This window comes from Malaclemys terrapin, chromosome 1, assembly GCF_027887155.1.
Source record: "Malaclemys terrapin pileata isolate rMalTer1 chromosome 1, rMalTer1.hap1, whole genome shotgun sequence".
NCBI lineage: Eukaryota > Metazoa > Chordata > Testudines > Emydidae > Malaclemys > Malaclemys terrapin.
Genome location: NC_071505.1, coordinates 80,198,649 through 80,215,086, shown reverse-complemented (window position 1 = coordinate 80,215,086; position 16,438 = coordinate 80,198,649). Strand labels below are relative to the sequence as shown.

At 37.9% G+C, this 16,438-nt stretch overlaps 1 protein-coding gene across 1 annotated transcript; it reads left to right on the top strand.

The window, feature by feature from the left end:
• The first annotated feature begins 661 nt into the window (after positions 1–661).
• On the top strand, positions 662–13,810 carry LUM (lumican). Its single transcript, XM_054027902.1, has 3 exons — positions 662–1,006; positions 3,822–4,736; positions 12,735–13,810. Exons 2-3 carry the CDS (start codon positions 3,842–3,844, stop codon positions 12,887–12,889), a joined length of 1,050 nt encoding a protein of 349 aa, XP_053883877.1. The 5' UTR covers positions 662–1,006; positions 3,822–3,841; the 3' UTR covers positions 12,890–13,810.
• Positions 13,811–16,438: the final 2,628 nt, after the last annotated feature.

Genomic DNA, 16,438 nt, shown 5'->3' with positions numbered 1-16,438 from the left:
ATTATCTTTTGGGATTGTCCAACTAAAACCAACATTCTCATCCAAGCTTTAGGATGCATTCTTGAATGATATCCATGAAATAAGAAACAGAACGCATAGCTGAGTGGTTCCAGATTCTGAAGGGTAGAAGAGTGTTTTGAGAACTAAAAAGGAAAAAATGTCTAAAGTGAGTTTACAGCTGCAGAAAAGCCTTTATGGGACATTTTTATTATGAAACATACATGTATTAGATCAACTGGATCACCAAAGAAAATTCCCAAACCTAGTACATTACTGTATGTATAACGGAAAAAAAAACATTGGAGTCAATATTCGCTTACAATGTGTTGGAGAAAGATTTATAGTATAGCACTCTAACAAAAATGCTAGTGTATTTTCATCTTTGATTCTTCTCCTCAGTTAATTTTTTTATTACATTATTATGGAAATAATGTGATAGAAAGAAAAACAAGACATAAATGAGTGAATGACTTGGCTTAAGATATATAAAACTACATTGAGGTTTGAATGTTATTTGTTAGATCATGCCTCATGGTATAAAATAAACTGGGAAACAGGAAAGGTCTGTGTGTAATTTATATTTTATTTAAAGCATTTTTTCCTCTAGAATACTAAAATTCCTTGTGTAAGGCTGTGGTTCAGAATCTGAACTTTCTCAGGTTTGTGAAACACTTATCTTTTCCCTAGTCCATAAGGACTGCAGATGGGTTGTCCTTGTACAGTATACAGTATCCACCTGCACTTCATTAGAGAGCAGCATTTGTACATGCCACACCACAAGATCATCATGATGACATAGCAGCTTCAGAGAACAGCGTGACTAGGGTTTTTTTGGTTTGGTTTTTTTTGGGGGGTTGTTGTTTTTTGTTTTGTTTTTTTTAGCTCTTGTATCACAGAGGATCTGGCAACCAGTTACCTCCTGACACCGTTTACAGCATATATTGGTCGATTCAGTCCTTTATTGCATCTGCTCTGGGAATTAAAGAAAGCAGTTCAAGGCAGTAAGGTAAGTGCTATTGCATGTTTTAACTATAACGTTCAGCTATTTAAATGAAGCTGTAATGGGGACATGAAAAATGTCAGAACAAGTTTGCCAATTTGTAAATTGAACACAAATCAGCAGTTTTTGTGTATTTAATTTCACAGTGTGCTTACAATAACCCCGTGCTGCATGCATTAGTGGTGAACTTTTTGTACATATTTGGGAAGGGAAACTTCATACACAGTAAAAGGAAAATTTAAAAATACCACTCATTTCAATTAGCCCTCCAGCGGTCTGTTAGTAACAACGCCTTATCAGTCCTCTTGATGTGTTAAATCATTATTGTACTATTTAAATAGGAGGATGCAGAATAGAAACATTTAAATAATTAGTTTGGCTGTTGATGAAAGGTAAAATGCTAGACAGTTTGAAATTTTCATTAAGTTGTCATTTAAATTTGTTGAATACCCAATTAAATATTTTAATTTCCTTTTATACACCATAGCCAGCAGAGTGAAACTGATATTGCCGAATCACAATATTTTTAATATTGAATATATTTAATTGTTTTCATGACAATTAAACAATATAATGAATGTACTCAATTTTCAAAATATTTTAAAGAGTTTTTGCCACTTTCTCTATTCCACTCCGGTGAGTTTTTTTGAAGTTTGTGGCGATCCAATTTACCATTGTCTGCATTTGCTGTGCAGCTTCCCTACTGTGTGCTCAGGTATTTTACAATGAAACTTGTAAAACAACAAAAAATAATTTCTACAAAAAATATTTCCAGCACAAGACTTGCATGTTTGAACAAACTCTGACCTAATTCAAAATCATATGGTCCAGGGTAACATTTTGAGTATATATAATGATCTCTTTTTTTACATTTTTGATAGACTTTTTTAGATCCACTTATTAAGACTCTGGCAATAAGCAAGATAATTGTTCTACATAATATTTACTTTATCGTGATAAAGTATTTATACTTTATGTATGTATGTATATGTGTGTGTGTGTGTACGTGTGTGTATACACACACGTGCACCATACTATATTTTATACAGATATACAAACACATTCATATGAATCATATGCCACCTCATTTTTAACATTTAGTTGATTACATTAATCCATATAAATTTAGTTTAAATCTTGACATTATTTCTAGTGTTTTGCATCATATTGAATATTGCATGTTCTTTGAAGCAAGTGTCCTATATATGGAATTAAGGGGAAAAAAACAACTAAGAACCATTAAAAGTACAAATTAAAACCAGAAAAGCAATGAAAGATACAGTTAAAGCAGACTATTCATTCTTCTATATTAATAGGCCTTTACTTTTGCCAAAACCAATGCAAACATGTCAGAGAATATTACTGTAAGACCAAAGAGTGCCAGTCCAAATTGTTGGCCATAGCTCTGACTTTCCACGCTTGTAGAGAAATAGTAAGACCTCCCATCTTGAATGTGTTTACACAGAGGGGACCAGCCAGATTTTCAGCTGATGTAAATCAGTGAAGTTCCATTGACTTCAGTGAAGTTGTGCCTATTTACACTGGCTGGGGACCTGTGCCATATTTTGCATTTGATTTAGTATGTTCTTAGACAATAGTGGCTAACAGACAAATAAAACCATACTTGTAACTCACATTTGAAAATCTCCCCAATGGTATGTCTACCCTACTGTATCTAATTAGGTAATATTGATTGGATAAGTGCCTAATTAAAGATATTTAATTGATCTCCTCGATCAAAGCTAAGGCAGAACAGAGAAACTTAAATTCATTGATCGGAGATACCATAACACCACTTTAAAAACTCTCACATTCTGTTGGAGGGTAGATTAACAGGACCTGCTTGGAGATATTTTAATTTAAGGATTATTTGCCCACTAGAATATAACATGGCTTTTAGTGAGCCAACAAAAGCCAGGGAACAAACGTAAGGCATATGTGCTGTTCTTAACTAAATTGCAAGCACCACAGGAGTTCTCAATTGTTTGTGTAGCTCTGAACATATTGTCACCAGATAAATCATAAAAACAACATCTTATTCTGCTGGAGTTTTCCATGGATCTTAGATCCATGTCCGATGCTACTGTGCATACCAAGTTGCATATGGATATGCTCTGAAATTACTTGGGAACAAGAGGACAATTGAATTTTTTTTTATTGTTTTGCATCACATTCTGAACTGTAGTTAAAACACAGTGGGCCGGGTCTTCAGCTGGTGTGACTCAGCCTAATGCTACACTGATTTACACCAGATGTGGGTCTGACCCACTGTGTGAATTGATAGTGGGATTGTATGTGTATACACATGCTTATATAAATATTTTAAAACACTAACCAGTTAAAAGTTACAAGAGACCACCCTTATTAAGCAGTTTCCTGTCTCAAGACCGCATCCCAAGTATGCTGAGAACAATTTTGCTTCACCTGGATTAGACGACCACCTGTGTTAAGCAAGTGGGTTATTGGCCCCTTGAATGGTTGCTTAAAATAAGTTTTACTGTGTACCATATTCATTTTTATCTAAGTGTGAAAAATGGGAATCTGCAAGGTCATTTATAGAAGTATATGACCAATTTATTCAGTGGAGAGAGAGAGAGAGAGATTTTCAGAGCCAGCTCTTCTCCTAGGCCTTCCAAATATGATGTGGATTTGCATACAAGTTTCTTAGTCACAAACCTAATTGGCACTTTTATAAATTCACTTTAATTAACTCAATCTTCCTTTTCAGTTTTTATGCATAATTTTATATGGTAAAATTAAAAGTAATATCAAGGAAAATAAATACAAAATTATAACTGTTTCCCCCCCACCCACCATATAGGGACAAGACACATTTCAAAGATGCATCTAAGCTCTCTACCTTTCTTACTGGTATTGATCAGTGGCATTTTCTGCTATTACGACTATGATATGGGATATTATCCAGACCCAGATGACCCTTATGTTCATTCGATGATGGGGCCATCTACAGCGGTCTGTGCCCCAGAATGTAATTGTCCTGAAACCTATCCATCTGCAATGTATTGTGATGACCTCAAATTGAAAAGCATCCCAGTTGTACCTGCTGGAATAAAATACCTTTATCTCCGAAACAATATGATTGAGGGCATTGAAGAAAATACATTTGACAATGTAACAGACCTGCAGTGGCTGATCTTAGATCACAACCATTTGGAAAATTCAAAAATTAAGGGAAGAGTCTTCTCCAAACTAAAGAGTTTAAAGAAATTGCATATAAATTATAACAATTTGACTGAAGCTGTTGGACCACTTGCCAATACCATGGATGACCTGCAACTTAGTCACAACAAGATCACAAAAGTCAGCGCCAATGTACTGGAGGGGCTGGTGAACCTGACTGTCTTTCACCTACAGCATAACCAGCTGAAAACAGACTCTGTTTCCGGGGCTTTGAAAGGCCTGAAGTCACTTTTATATCTTGACTTGAGCTCCAATCAACTTACAAAGCTACCAAAAGGACTGCCTCCTGCTTTACTCATGCTGTATTTTAACAACAACCAGATCACCAACATTCCTGATGAGTACTTCCAAGGTCTTAAGGCCCTGCAATATTTACATCTGTCTCACAATCGGTTGACAGATGGTGGAATACCAGGCAACGTTTTCAATATCTCCTCCCTAGTTGAGTTGGATCTCTCCTTTAACATGCTGAAGAGCATTCCAACAGTCAATGAGAACCTAGAAAACTTCTATCTCCAAGTCAACCAAATTAACAGTGAGTCACATTTACATATTTTAATGTAATGAATAATACAGTTAATGCCACTCCCTGCCTAGGCCACAGGAGATCCATAGATAGTGACACATCTATCAAAGCTAGGCATGTTCTCTCCCCATGTTTACCAGCTTTTGCTTACCAGCTTTTACTTATCAGTTTTGTATTTTTCCATTTGAAACCCAATTTTGGGAGGGGGGGAGGTTAACCTTGTTTTGAACTGAGCTGAAATTAATGTATCATGCCAACAGTCATTTTAAGCACTGAAAGAAGGGGTCAGATGGGAAAGGGGGGAAGGTGGTGATACTCTCCTGGGGGCCACCTACAAAATAGACTCCATCCATTTGAGTCACTGAAATGGACACCACTCATATTGGATTGTGCTCCCTGACCTTCAGTGTGTTCCTAGAGCTTGGATCCCCTCACTGGAGCTTCAGTATGTCCTGGGACTCTGCTAGGTTCTTGAGCTTGGCTCTTTCTTAACTGGGAGGGTGGGGGGGAAATGAATGATGGAACTCATCCAAATACCATCCTCTTGTGACACCAAAATGAAATCTCACTCACAGTAAATTCTGGAGATCTGGGATTTTATCTCTCCTTTCTTATGTGAAATAGTTAACAAATGTTGACATTTAAATTGTCATTATTGGGTATGTGAGTTAACACCTCATTGAGTTTATACTGCTCAGAGAGACTGCTGTAGGCTCTCTTCAGTTTCATGTAGACATCTCTGTGTATAATTTTCATAATCAGGTCTCGATTTTGGCAGACAATTGTGCATTTACTATGAATTACTAATTAAAAAATTAAGGCCAATATTTTCAGAGATTTGCATCTATAGTTGAGCACCTAAATCCAAGCAGGACCAGCTTTCAGGTGTGCTAAGCACCTGCAGTTCTCCATCCATGAAGCCTAACTGAGAGCTGAAAGTGTTCAGTTCTTCAGAAAGTTGGGCCTACAGTGTTTGGGTATCCAAATCAAAGGGGCATGATTTTCAGGAATGCTGAGCATTCAGAGCTCCCACTGAAGACAATGAGAGTTGTGTATTCACCTTGATAAATTGGGCCTTTCAGAGCCAACTTCTCTTCCACCCTGCAGCCCATGCTACAGGTAAATATTGTAAGAGAGCCTTGCACAGGGGGTAAAGGGCTACTGATGATCTACCCCAAAAATTTTAGATAGCAAAAACAATATTTAAAAACTGATGGACTACATTTCAAACTATACTTATGTTTTTAAAAAAGTCACTTATACTGAGACCCAACATAAAACTATTTATGTTAAGGAACTCTTTCTTGTGTCCTTCATTTTCTGAGTCATATTTAGCAATGATCAGACAATGTTTGTATTGAATGTCACTTTGTCTCAGAGTTCATCTGTTCCATGCAATTGGGCCCTAGCCCTAACATGAAACCATAACTGGATGTGACAGAGTAAAAATAATATTAATGATATGTAACAATTAAACAGTGCTTTTTACCTTCTAAATACTGAATAATAATTTCCACTAAATGACTGTGATTTGATACCAAGATTGGACATGGCAAGTAAGCTGCTAGAGAGAGAGAGAGAGAGAGAGAGAGTGAGAAAGAATCATTTTGAATGCAAATTCTTGCTACATTACTAGAAAGAAAACAAAACATTTCTCAAAATTAGTGTCTTCAGGCCTTCCTTAGGTCACTTTGCACTGCCTGCTGCAGAAAATGGCTTCAAAGCATGTAATTGGCCTGGTATGAGGGAATCCTAAATTGGTATCAAAACAGAGTAGCCTGTTAAGAGCTGATGTGGACATATATAGACACACAGCAATTTTGTAACACAGACAGCTTTACACTAGCTAATCCTGTCCCCACCCCACTGCATGGAGCATGCTGGGGTCACCTGTAGGCCAGGAGTGAGGCACTCTGGGATGACAATTGAGTGCAATGAATTCTACTGATCCCAGGACAATGGAAAAAGTCCTACATGACCATTTTAGCTAGTGTAAATTAATAGCTAGGTCTCCCAGCTAATATAGGATCATTGGAGGCTTATAGGCACCTTTGTCCCCTCCAGTTCTTAAACTCAGTGCAGCTGAGGATTGAGCCTTCTTAGTTTAAATATCCTATTTTTAGCAAGGTTGCTCGAGTGTGGATTTTCCTATTTAACCTAGGTCACAGTTTGTACCCAGACTTTGCTAGGCCATCGGGTTCTTGAGTTAGTCACTGGAGCTGCAGTTTGGGTAGAAACAACCTGGGAGCATTTCACATTTCTTTGTGTTAGTGCAGAAAAGGAAATGTAATTTTTTTTCCAAATACAAAATGTATTCAGTAAACAAAATATAATAAATCAATTGAATCAAGTTAAGTACAGTCATAGGGCTAGATCCTTGGCTCCAGCCCAATTCCACTTGGTGCAATACCTTGGAAAGCAAGAAGTGGGCAGACATGACTATTTTTCACCTTTATGGCTTCTCCCAAGTCTTCCCAGTGTTACAGCTGGCCAGGGCCATTCCAGCACGACACATGGTAGAGCAGCCCTGAGATCAACATCAGCCCTGAGATCAACATCTTTTCAGCCTCTTTCACCAGCTGGGCCCCCAGTATACCTCCCTTCACTTGGGGGCTACAAAGGGTGGTGATGAAGAGCTGAAAATGCTGGACCCAAATCACTGTGGATTCTCATATGCCAAAGATAACCTCGAGTATCTAGCAAAAGTGTCTTTGAGACTCCATTTGTGCAGCAGCCAAAGCAGTTCAGTGGTACAATAATCTAGCCCATAGACAAAATTTCCATATGTCATTTTTCATTTGAAAAACACGGAGATTAACTAAAGCCCTAGTGATCAGACTATATGTGGGTGCAGTGCAGGAAAATTAACCTCTGCACCAGTCCATTAATCCTAGGGGCTGAATTAATAACCACAGCCCTTTAGTGCTGGTTCTGCATGGAGTGAGTTCTGGGGCCACTTCATTTTGTGTAAACACTGGTCTTCCCCTGGTCCATTCCAGGTCTGCCCCCAAAATGATTTTGCACAGAGGCCTATGCAAGATTGGTTCAGACACCATTTCAATGGAATACAGAAGCAATCCTGCCTGGCAACTTGGGCAGCCAAAACTGGTCAGAAAATAGTTTTTTATACTCCCATTCCCCATTATGGGCTGGTGAGTGCAGGGGATGTGACATAGAAGTACCTGGTCATGGTGTATGACGAGAGATGTAGTTTGGCCCAGAGAATCCAGTCCATAGAGGAGACTGGGAGCATACGTCACCTGAAATACAACTTCCCTCAGGCACTGCAGTGCCATTTCAAATCAAAATATTTTGGCTTTCAGACAAATACTGAAAAAAAATTGGGTTTTGTGGAATTGGTATCTGGATGAAATAGCTACTTTTCCCATGGAAAACAGACACTTTTGTGAATAATTTGATTTAGTTGAAAACCCAACTTTCTGTCAACACACAGTTTTGATGGAAAATGTCCAACCTGTCCTAGTCACTATCTCTATGTCGGGCTTCAGTGACAAGGAGGTGAATTGCACCTCGCTGGCAAAATTCCGGACACTTCTCCATGCACAGGGATCCCAGAAAGTCAAGGAGAGCTATGCTCATGTTACAGTCACAACGTTTTCCAGTAGTTACAATATACAAATGTTTCGATGTTTGTCTGGGCAACTTCAGAATGTTCTGGGGATTTCCAGAAACAAAACACATCAGAACATTATTGGAGAAGTGTTTGCAATATTTGTCTCTATAATATTGGAATTCAGGTGCTAATGCACATGACTACATTAGAGTGGTCTTATACTAAAGAGGGACTAATTGTTATAGATGTTTCATAAGTAAGGGTGGCAGGTGCATTCAGAAAACCCTCAGTCATATAACTACAACAGAAAGGTGAACACACTAAAAAAGCCTCTCACAATTTGACATTTATATGTTCTGTATATGACATGTAAAAATGTAGAAGTTGTGGACCAGGAGCCTGATGGAAGTCAACAGGAGCCTTTCCTTTGACCTCAGTGAGGACTGGCTCGGGCCCCAATTTTCAAAGTGGTCTCAATCTTATCCCAATACAATGTACACCATTTTGTATGCAGTCATTCACACATGCAAATAATACATGTACATATGATACAGTTTACAAGCACACATGGAGTTTAGATATGCAATCAGGTAGTTAAATATCTATTCATTAATACATGCAAAGCTTATATTACAACCAAGTGGCAGTCTTTGTACTCACAAAAGATAATGTTGAAAATTCTATGTTCAAATTTAAGAGCCATTTTTTAAAATGTGACCCTTAAAATCATTGACTGCCATTAATTTTGCTTCCCTAAGCAAGAAAAATAAATGAAAAGATTAGCCTTTAAATTCTTGTATGTGTTTATCTGTTCAGTTGACAAATTACAGCCAAATTGTCTGCAGTTTAGCAGACCTAATCATTGGAATATATTGTAGAAACTTTAGATTAAATGAATGAATAAGAACTCTTGAGCAGTTTTGTGTTTTTTACTAATAGGTGCAAATCCAGTAACCAGGAGAGGTTCTGGACAGATACAGGGATGAATCCTCCCACAAAAGACATGAAAAGACCTTGGATTGCTCCCTGGCTGGAATAGATTGAGGGTCCTTTCCTGGTCCCTGACTCCTTTTGGGTAGGAAGTGTGGCAAACTCCCTGCATAACATAACACATCCAATCCCTTCCATGCACAGTGAACTGCACTGATGCCACAGCCAAAGGTTCCTTCTTAGCTATGGAGGAAGTGGCTGTATTCGCCCCATGGTTTTGATTGCCCTGTTGGAGTCCTGACATGTATTTAACTGCAGTCACAGCAGCATGAAAGATCAAAGTGATACCTACTGTTTCCATAGTTTATGGAGTGTCAAATTTAGTAACAATCTACATAGACCCAATCCTACAAACATCACTCATGCAAATTATTCTTACTTATGCAAATAGGCCTATTGACGTCAGGCAGTATCCCATATCTGGAAGAATATCAGAATCAGCCTGTAAAATCACAGAAGCATAGCACTGGAAGAGACCTCAATAGGGCACTCAAGGCAGGACTAAGTAATAACTGGACCAATCTTGACAAGTGTTCCTCCAACTTGTTCTTAAAAATCTCCAATGACAGAGATTCTGTAATCTCCCTAGGCAATCTAGTGCTTAACTACCCTGATAGTTAAGATTTTTGTTTCTAATGTCCAACCTAAACCTCCCTTGCTGCAATTTAAGCCCATTACTGCTTGTCCTATCCTCAGAGGTTAAGGACAACAATTTTTCACCATCCTCCTTGTAACAACCTTTTATGTATTTGAAAAATGTTATGTCACCACCTCAGACTTTTCTTCTCCAGACTAAACAAACCCATTTTTTTAAATCTCTCCTCAGAGGTCAAGTATGTTTTTTAGATTTTTGCTGCTCTCCTCTGGACCTTCACCAATTTTTCCACATCTTTCCTGAAATGTGGTGCCCAGAACTGGACACATTACTCCAGTTGAGGCCTTATCAACATGGAGTAGAGTGGAAGAATTACTTCTTGTGTCTTGCTTACAACACTCCTACTGATACATACCAGAATGACGTTTGCTTTTTTTGCAACAGTGTTACACTGTTGATTCATATTTAGTTTGTGATCCACTATGACCCCCAGATCTCTTTCTGCAGTACTCCTTCCTAGGCAGTCATTTCCCATTTTGTATGTGTGCAATTGATTGTTCCTTCCTATAGTAGTACTTTGCATTTGTCCTTGTTGAATTTGATCCTATTTACTTCAGACTATTTCTCTGGTTTGTCCAGATCATTTTGAATTTTAATCCTATACTCCAAAGCACTTGCAACCACACCCAGCTTGGTATCATCTGCAAACTTTACAAGTGTACTCTCTATGCCATTATCTAAATCACTGATGAAGATATTGAACAGAACCAGAACCGATCCCTGCTGGACCCCACTCAATATGCCCTTCAAGCTTGACCATGAAACACTGATAACTACTCTCCAACCAGATATACACCCACCTTATAGTAGCTCCATATAGGTTATATTTTCCTAGTTTGTTTATCAGAAGGTCATGTGAGACAGTATCAAAAGCCCTACTAAAGTCAAGATCTGCCACATCTACCACTTCCCCCCTATCCACAAGGCTTGTTACCCAGTCAAAGAAAGCTATTAGGTTGGTTTCATATGATTTGTTCTTGACAAATTCATGTTGACTATTACCTATCTTCTAGGTGTTGACAAATTGATTGCTTCATTATTTGCTCCATTATCTTTTGAGTGCTGAAGTTAAGATGACTGATCTGTAATTCCCTGGGTTGCCCTTATTTCTCTTTCTATAGATGGGCACTACATTTGCCCTCTTCCAGTCCTCTGGAATCTGTCCCGTCTGCCTTGAGTTTTCAAAGATAATCGCTAATGGCTCAATTATCTCCTCAGTCAGTTCCTTGAGTATTTTAGAATACATTTCGTCAGGCCCTGGTGACTTGAAGACATCTAACTTGTCTAAGTAATTTGTAACTTGTTCTTTCCCTATTTTAGCCTAAGCTACCTCATTTTCACTGGCATTCACTATGTTAGATGTCTGATTGCTACTAAGCTTTTTAGTAAAAACTGAAATAAAAAAAGGCAATTAGCACTTCCTCCATTTCCACATTTTCTGTTATTGTCTTTCCTTCCTCATTGAATAATGGGCCCACCCTATCCTTGGTCTTTTTCTTGCTTCTAATGTATTTGTAGAATGTTTTCGTGTTACCTTTTATGTTTCTAGCTTGTTTAATCTCACTTTGTGGTTGGCCTTTCCAATTATGTCCCTACATACTTGAATTGTTTTCTGATATTCATCCTTCAACATCTGACCTACTTTCTACTTTTTTCCACTATAGTTTATATATTACTCTACACTCCAATATTGAGCACCTTTAGTCATGTAAGAATATCCATTATCTCTCTCCCTTCAAAGAGAAGGCCGTACAATATATAACAACAGGGAAATTGCCAGTGGCAGAGTAAGGCAGAATGAAACAGAACTGCTGAGGTAGGCCCCACTTTCTAAAGTAATTAAAAAAAAAATTATTTTGTGAATCCCCCACAAAGCTTCACCCACTCCCCAATTTTACGTCTCCATTCCTTAGAAATGACCTAAGTTTCCATGTTTTGAAGAGACTCCTAAATCATGTAGGTGCAGTACTTATATGTTTGGTTCATACGGGCCATATTTTGCCAATGACAATGGAAGATTCTAATGAGCATGAACAAGGAGTCCCCTTGAAGTCCAAATGGGGATATCACCTACCATATTTTTCAGATCTTTTTCTGTCTTGTTTAATACCCCCATCAGGAAAAAGGTTTTTTTATCTACAAGGTGCAGCAATTTTCCTAGGTGACTTAAGGGAAGACAGCATTAGTTAGCCTGAAATGAGGGTTAGGGTGGAATTTTCAAAAGAAATGAATTTCACATTGAGATATAATAAATAAAAAATAAGATATTTAAAAGATAATCCCTAATACAGAGGCCCATTGGCCTGCATCCATCTGCCAGCATACCCCTAGTCTGTTTTCACCTGCACATTTCTGTCTCTCTTCATATGTATGCCATCCAGCATTTGCTTTATACCTTTCTTACAATTTATTCAGTATGACCATGCCTTCCTCCCAAACACGCCTGCCAACTGGGTGCTGAGTTCTTCTGAAAATCTCGCCATTTATTTAAGTGTCTAAATGGGAGCTGGACTCTTTTTAAAATCTGGTACCAATCATAGATTCTGAGTACTTGAAAAATCTAGCTCTGAGCTCCTTTGAAAACCCAGCAACTAAGTGTGAGCTTCTCGTCTAATGTAAATCCATGGAGCTCCACTGAAGTCAAGGGAGCTACCACTTTACTCCAGCTAAATATATAGTGCATTGTGTTCAAGGCCACAGATACCTGCTGGCATTAGTCATAGTTTCAGACAATTGTGTCAAATAGACTATTATTATGATTAATTATCATCATTATTTTGTGTTTCAGAGTTCCCACTGAGCAGCTTTTGTAAGGTTGTTGGACCACTAACCTATTCCAGGATCAAACATTTGCGTTTGGATGGAAATAATCTCACTCGATCTGACCTGCCACAGGAAATGTACAACTGTCTCCGTGTAGCTGCTGATATCTCACTGGAGTGAAGTGCCTCCGATTTCCTTATAAGGGTCATAACTATACTGCAGATTTACACCAGCATAACTCTTTAAAATTAGGATGTCTTAACAAAAGTCAATTTGCATATTATCTATTCTGTTTGTTAATATTTAGCATGAACCTGGTGATCCTAACAAAACATGTTTGTGCATATTTTTACAAGTAGTTTCAATTGTTTGTTTCTGAAAACACAAAAGGACCCTATTCAGCCCCCTCCCCCCAATAAATCTGGCTTCCAAGTTGGAGGAATATGATCATGATTGTAAAAAGCTATGTGCCTTCAAACACATGCACACAAACATTGGTGTATGCAGTTTTGCTCAGGTTCTCATGGAAATCAGGTGTGTTTTTGGTAGAGTACTGAATGGTAATTTAGGGCTGAACTGTGTATGTACAATATTCATCCTGGTCAACATTAATATTCTAAATTATTCACACCTTTGATATATTTTTAGAAATGGCAAAAGAACAGCATAATACAATTTAGCAATATAAATATGATAAAATTTGTATGAAAATATATTTTCAGAGCCCATTTGAATATGACATTAATGAGACATGAAAGATTATGAAGAAACAAGAACATTTTTCAGGATTTTTAAATTGTTTGTTGTTGTTTTTGTCACTTACCTATATACTTTCATGGAGAGGTTTTTGTCTGCTACCAGTAGAATTGTTATTTCACAGTAAATCATATATACGAGTATTTTTATTCAATTACTTGCATGCTACGTTTAACCAGACTGTAGAAAATAAAACATAGCAAATAGCTCTGTTGTGTCCATATCATTGTCAAATATGTTGCAGTCTTTTATAAACTTGAAAAGGAAGTTCAGGTTAAAACTAAAAATTCTAAGGTATTATATTTTGCTGAATTTATTGTAAGGTTAAATAAACTGTTTTCTGAACTTTGTAGTTTCAAAATGTTTTCAAACATATCATCCAATTATATCCACTAGCACTTGTGTTTACCATTTTGTTCAGGCCTGGTGCACTGAGAACTGCCAGGTGAAGCATGTCTGCTATAATGAACTGTTAAGTAATCATTTGAAATGTATTTATGAATTTTGTGAACATGAAAATGAAATGTATCAGATGTCACAGGCACTAAGTGTAAGGCAGTGTCAATCCCTTCTGATACAAAGAAACTAGTGCATGCTACCTGGGAATGGGAAGTCAAAGTACTGTGTGTCTTGGAACACACACGAAAATAGGCATGGCATTAACTAAAAGCCAATATGATAGCTTGCTTGGAAACAAGTACTGTCCCATGGATACTATCTGCCTTTTGACTCCTTGATTATAAAACCCTCAAATAAGTACTATCTTAATTTTTAAGGTAGAATCATTCACTCCACCACCATCACCACCCAAAGAAATATCCCTGGAGTACTGCCAACCCTAAACTTCAAAAAGCATGCAACAGGTACTCAAAATCATTAATTACAAAATAATGTTTGTTTGTTTTCTATTTGCCTTCTTTTTTTTAAGAGCCTTTGATGTTTGTGACGTCAAGCTTTTCTCCACAACACTGAGGGTTAAAAACTTACTTAAAAAAAATTAAATCTGCATTTCTCATGTAATCACAGGACTCCAGCACCTGGGACTTTACAAAAACACCAAATATCGCAGGACACATAATAAAATTTTGAGAGTTGACAACATAGCCCCTTTGTGTAGGATTTGAATTGGTGTATGTTATGGTTTTGATGCCTCCTGTGTTGGCTGATAAGCTATTTCTGCTATACTTTTGTGATGACCACCATTTTGATTGACACAAGACCTCCAGGGCTAAAAGAATGAGGCTTTACAGCTTAAGTTAAATGACAATTCCCTGTAGGTCAGAGATGTAAGACTCATATCCTCTGTGGACTGGGCACTGAGAAGGACCTGTAACATACACTGAACAGTGGGTTACACTGGCTCTTTCTCCTATTATTATTTTCCATATTTCATTAGTTATCTACCACTGTGACTGTCTAACATCATTACAGGGTACTGAGGGGTAGAGGGCACCCCTCCATCAAAGCAATATAGCACTTATGAATCCCCACAACCACTGGAGAATAACCTCCTTTCCACCTCTGAAATGAGAAATGGATAACCAACATCATAGCAGAGAAGGTGGCTCTGGAGAGCAGGTACTCACCCTACTGTTTACTCCCTAAGCTTCATAGAGCACAGTCCTGCAGATCTCCAGCACAAAGCTTCCCAGGGGGCCCACAAGGGGGTGAGGTTGATGATGCAGAACCAGTACTCACCTCTCACTCAGAAGATCTGACACATTCAGGGTCCCTGCAGCTAGTGAAAGAAAAAGGAACTATCCACCCCCTTGTTTTCACATTCTGGTCCTGATTTACATAGAGTGAGGAGCCAAGGTCCATGTGCATTTCTGTGCCTCCTTTTGCATATGCAAATAGACCTAAATACCCACTTTGCACATGTAGCTGCCCAATTTGCACACATGATGCAAAAGCAGACAAACAGAAATATGTACTGACTCTGGGCTTCATTTTACAAAAACTAGGCCTTCCATATAAGTTAATACTTTCTAGACATTGAGCTAGAATGTCTGTGTTTGGGAACATTTAATAGCTGATGAAAACTTTAGAAAACTTGTCACTTGAGCTTGGCCCATCCACTCTGGCTGGATGATGGGTTTGTTGACCTTGAGGATGCAAGACAGACCTTCATGCTACTTCTGAATGCTGACCCACAGTACATACCTCCCTGTCTTCACCTGACCTGCTGTGATGTGTGTGTATATGTGACTGAATAAAATATATGATAGATGTACATGTGGCTGTTTGTATGTTGCTTACTATTTCTGTCCCTGTCTTCTCTTCACCAGTCAAAATTGCCAACGATGTTTGCTATCACATTTCAAGGTGGAATTTCATGTGTGTGAGTTTGTACAATCAAGACATTTTGATTTTATGTGGATTTTGAGAGCTGATATGCAAAAAATGTGGGCACTCAATTTCATGAAGAGCAATATTTCAAGGGTTCAGGAAATACACAAAATTAACTGGTGAAAAGTTGCATATGGAATTTCAGAAACTGATTTTCATCAATTTGATCCAGCCTTTCACAGAGGGAAATGTGATTGACCATCAAGCTATCATTTAAAACAAATGTATTTCTTAATCTAAAATATATTTTCATACAGGACTAGATTTACCTTATAGACACTACCCAGTACGAGGATATGTGGACCCATGACAATCCCAAGGGCAAACTGGAAGTATTAAGCTTTCATGCTCTCCACTATACCATTTTGTAGAATACAATTTTGTCTTTCCCTATGCAGCTGGCAGACACAGCACAAAGATAGCCCCTAAATCAATGAGCTTACAAAATATAAGCTGAGAGGCAAGAGCTGAATACATGAAACAGGCAGGAGAGCACAAGGTAATGGCAGGTTTGGTAATGTGCAGTGCTTCAGTGATTCACAATGAGGGGGAATATTATTCATTAAAAATTAAACTGTTTCAATTGAAATGTGGTTGTTTAAGGAATATTTCTGTTGATATTAG